At 48.7% G+C, this 3050-nt stretch overlaps 1 protein-coding gene across 1 annotated transcript in view; it reads right to left on the reverse strand.

Moving 5' to 3' along the window:
• ACSBG2 (acyl-CoA synthetase bubblegum family member 2) overlaps positions 1-3050 on the reverse strand; it is a 32233-nt gene that overhangs the window by 8850 nt on the left and 20333 nt on the right. The window contains 2 exon segments of the mRNA XM_006764256.1: positions 1609-1807; positions 2413-2589. Of these exon segments, the coding sequence (XP_006764319.1) occupies positions 1609-1807; positions 2413-2589 (376 nt within the window).

Raw genomic sequence — 3050 nt, forward strand, 5'->3', positions numbered from 1 at the left:
CCTGGGGCCCTTCAGTCCGCAGGCCAACGAACCGTCCACTGAGCCAAACCAGCTAGGGCTGGAGAACCTTCTTTTGGCTGATTAGACCAGGGTGAGCTTCTGACTGAAGCGAGCCCACCCACTGGCTGGTCAGCAGCCAATCAGATTTTCTCTCTCTAGGGTAGAGAGTAGCAGGCTGGTAAAAATCTGTTGCCCAAGCATGCAGTGGGATATTATACAACCGTATAAAAGGATGCAACTTTCTCCCCAAACTGATGCAATCCCTTTCAAAACCCAGATAGGCTCATTCATACAAATTGACAAGCTGAGCTTAAAACTGCTATGGAAGTGTGGAGGATCTGAATAGCCAACCCAATTTTGAAAAAGAACAAAATTGGAAGGATTACTACCTGATTTTGAAATTTATTCTAAAATAGGGTGGTCAACTACCCTGGTTTGCCCAGAACTAAAGGGGTTCCTGGAATGTGGGTTTTTCAGTTAAAAAAACTGTGGGGACAAGGTAGTCATCCTATCATCAAGCCCTAAAACCAAGTCAGTGTGGTCGTAATGTAAGAATTGACATATAGATCAATGGAACAGCACAGAAAACCCAGAGATGAATCTTTATATTTGTGATCAATTGACCTTCAATCAAAATGCGAAGGCAATTGAGTGGTATAAAGGATATTCATATCCCCCCAAAATTAAAAGCTTTGCTTAGAGCCTTACTTCTCACCAAACAGAAAAGTAAACCCAAAACGGTCACTGACCTGAATGTAAGAGCCAAAACTAAAAGCTTCTAGAACACACAGAAGGAGATCTCTGTGGCCTTGGCATGGGTAGAGATTTCTTATATACGACACCGAAAGCAGAAAAATAAAATAAAAAGAAATTGGCCCGGCTGCTGTGGCTCAGGGGTTGAGCATCAACCCAGGAACCAAGAGGTCACTGGTTCGATGCCCCGTTGGGGCACATGCCCAAGTTGAAGACTCGATCCCAAGTAGGGGGCTTGCAGAAGGCAGCCGATCGATGATTCTCTCTCATCAATGTTTCTATCTCTCTCTCCCTCTCCCTTCCTCTCTCTGTAAAAATCAATAAAAACATATTTTTTACAAAAGAAATTGGACTTCAGAGTCAAGACAAAAAGACAAGTCACAGACCTGCGAGAAAATATGTTCGAACTTATATTTAAGATTAATTTATATCTAGAGTGTCTAAAGAACCCTTACACTCATCCATGAGAAGACATGCAGCCACATTTAAAAAAAGATTTTTTAGTGAAGAGAGGAAGGGGGAGGGAGAGAGAGAAAAACATCTATGTGAGAGTAGAACATGGCTCAGCTACCTCCTGCACCCCCCGCCTCACACCGCCCGCTAAAGGGATTGAGCCCCAAACCTGGGCAGGTGCCCTGACTGTGAATCAGACTTTCAGTGCGTGGGACGATGCCCCATCAGTTAAGCCACACCAGCCAGGACCTGGAACCATATTTTTAAATGGGCAAGAGATTTGAACAGACCTTTTTCCAGAGAAGACGTATCAATAGCCAATAAGCACAGGAAAACTCGTTCACCACCACGAGTCATGAAGGAGATGACAACTGATGTGATGAGCCACCACTTCACACCCACCAGGACGCAGTGACAGTGGTGATGATGTTGAGGACGTGTTAGTGAAGAGGCGCAGGAACCGGAACTCGCTCATGCACTTCCGGGGGGAATACAGAACGGAACAGCCACTTTGGAAAAGCCTGGCGGTTCCTGAAACTGTGAGGGAACCTTTCTCGCCCATCAGGTTGATCACGTTAAAGTTTCTGACGATATTGCGGAGCTGATGCGAATGTGGGAGAATGGGAACGTCTCGGGTCCTGGAGGTGAGCGTCTGTATATGCATTATGCATTCAGCCAAAAAACCAAAGTATTTATCGAGTGGCTACTACATCTCCGACACTGAGCTTGGGGGATGTGAGAGGGGCCAGGGAGAACTGTAAGCAGAGAACTAAATGACAAGGAGTCAGCAGCCACACAAACAGAAGAAGAATAAACCTTTCGGAAGGAATTACAAAGGCCTAATGCCGCCTGTTTGATACAGCGTGGAAGGGAGAATCGCGGCACCCCCGAAGACATTGCCTCCTAACCCCTGAGCCTGTGAATAGGTTCTCTTTCACAGCAAACAGGACTTTGCAGATGTAACTTAAGGTTCTTGAGATGAGTTTGGTTTTTGGAGCTTTGGGGAGCTGGGAATGCTGACTTAAACAAAAACAAAAGCACACAGCCACACATGGGTGCCCTGATTGGGGTTAGGATAAAACAACAAGAATATGACCAACTGTTTCCGATGCTGCTAGATGAAGCAGAAGATGAGGACAGAGAAGGAACCCCTAGAACTGGGGCTTAATGGAACCATCCACTCGCCCCAGCTGCCCTCCACCTTACCTTGAGAGCGTCTGGTTGAGCAAAGTAGGTGCAACCCCCGACCTTCATGGGCAACCAGATATCCATCATCAGAGCCGCAATGTGGCTGAGGGGAAGGTAACTAACTACCACCTCCTGCTTCTCTGAGGCGCAAGTCAACTTTAAGTCCTTTGCCACCGTCCCGGCCAACCATGTGATCTGGAACACAAGTGGGGCTTACAGTCCAGGCGGCCTTGTCCTGGCTGAAGGGCCACTTCAATGCAGTTCTTTTATAAATAAACTAGAGGCCTGGTGCACAAAAATTTGTGCACTTGAGGGGGACGGGGGGTCCCTCAGCCCGGCCTGTGCCCTCTCGCAGTCTGGGACCCCTCAGGAGATAACGACCTGCTGGCTTAGGACTGCTCCCAGGTGGCAGAGGGCAGGCCCAATCCCTAAGTGCCTCCCCCGCAGCTCCTGTTTGGGCTCAGAGCAGGGCCAATTGGGGAGTTGGGGCGCCACCCCTATCATGCACAGAACAGGGCGGATTGGGAGGTTGCGACGTCACCACCAGTCACGCTCAGGGTAGGGCCAATTGGGGGGTTGGGGCACTGCTCCTTGTCACACTCAAGGCAGGGTCGATGGGGAGGTGGCGGCGCCACCCCCTTTCACTCACCGAGCAG

This window comes from Myotis davidii, unplaced genomic scaffold (genome assembly GCF_000327345.1).
Source record: "Myotis davidii unplaced genomic scaffold, ASM32734v1 scaffold341, whole genome shotgun sequence".
In the NCBI taxonomy this organism is placed as follows: Eukaryota; Metazoa; Chordata; class Mammalia; order Chiroptera; family Vespertilionidae; genus Myotis; species Myotis davidii.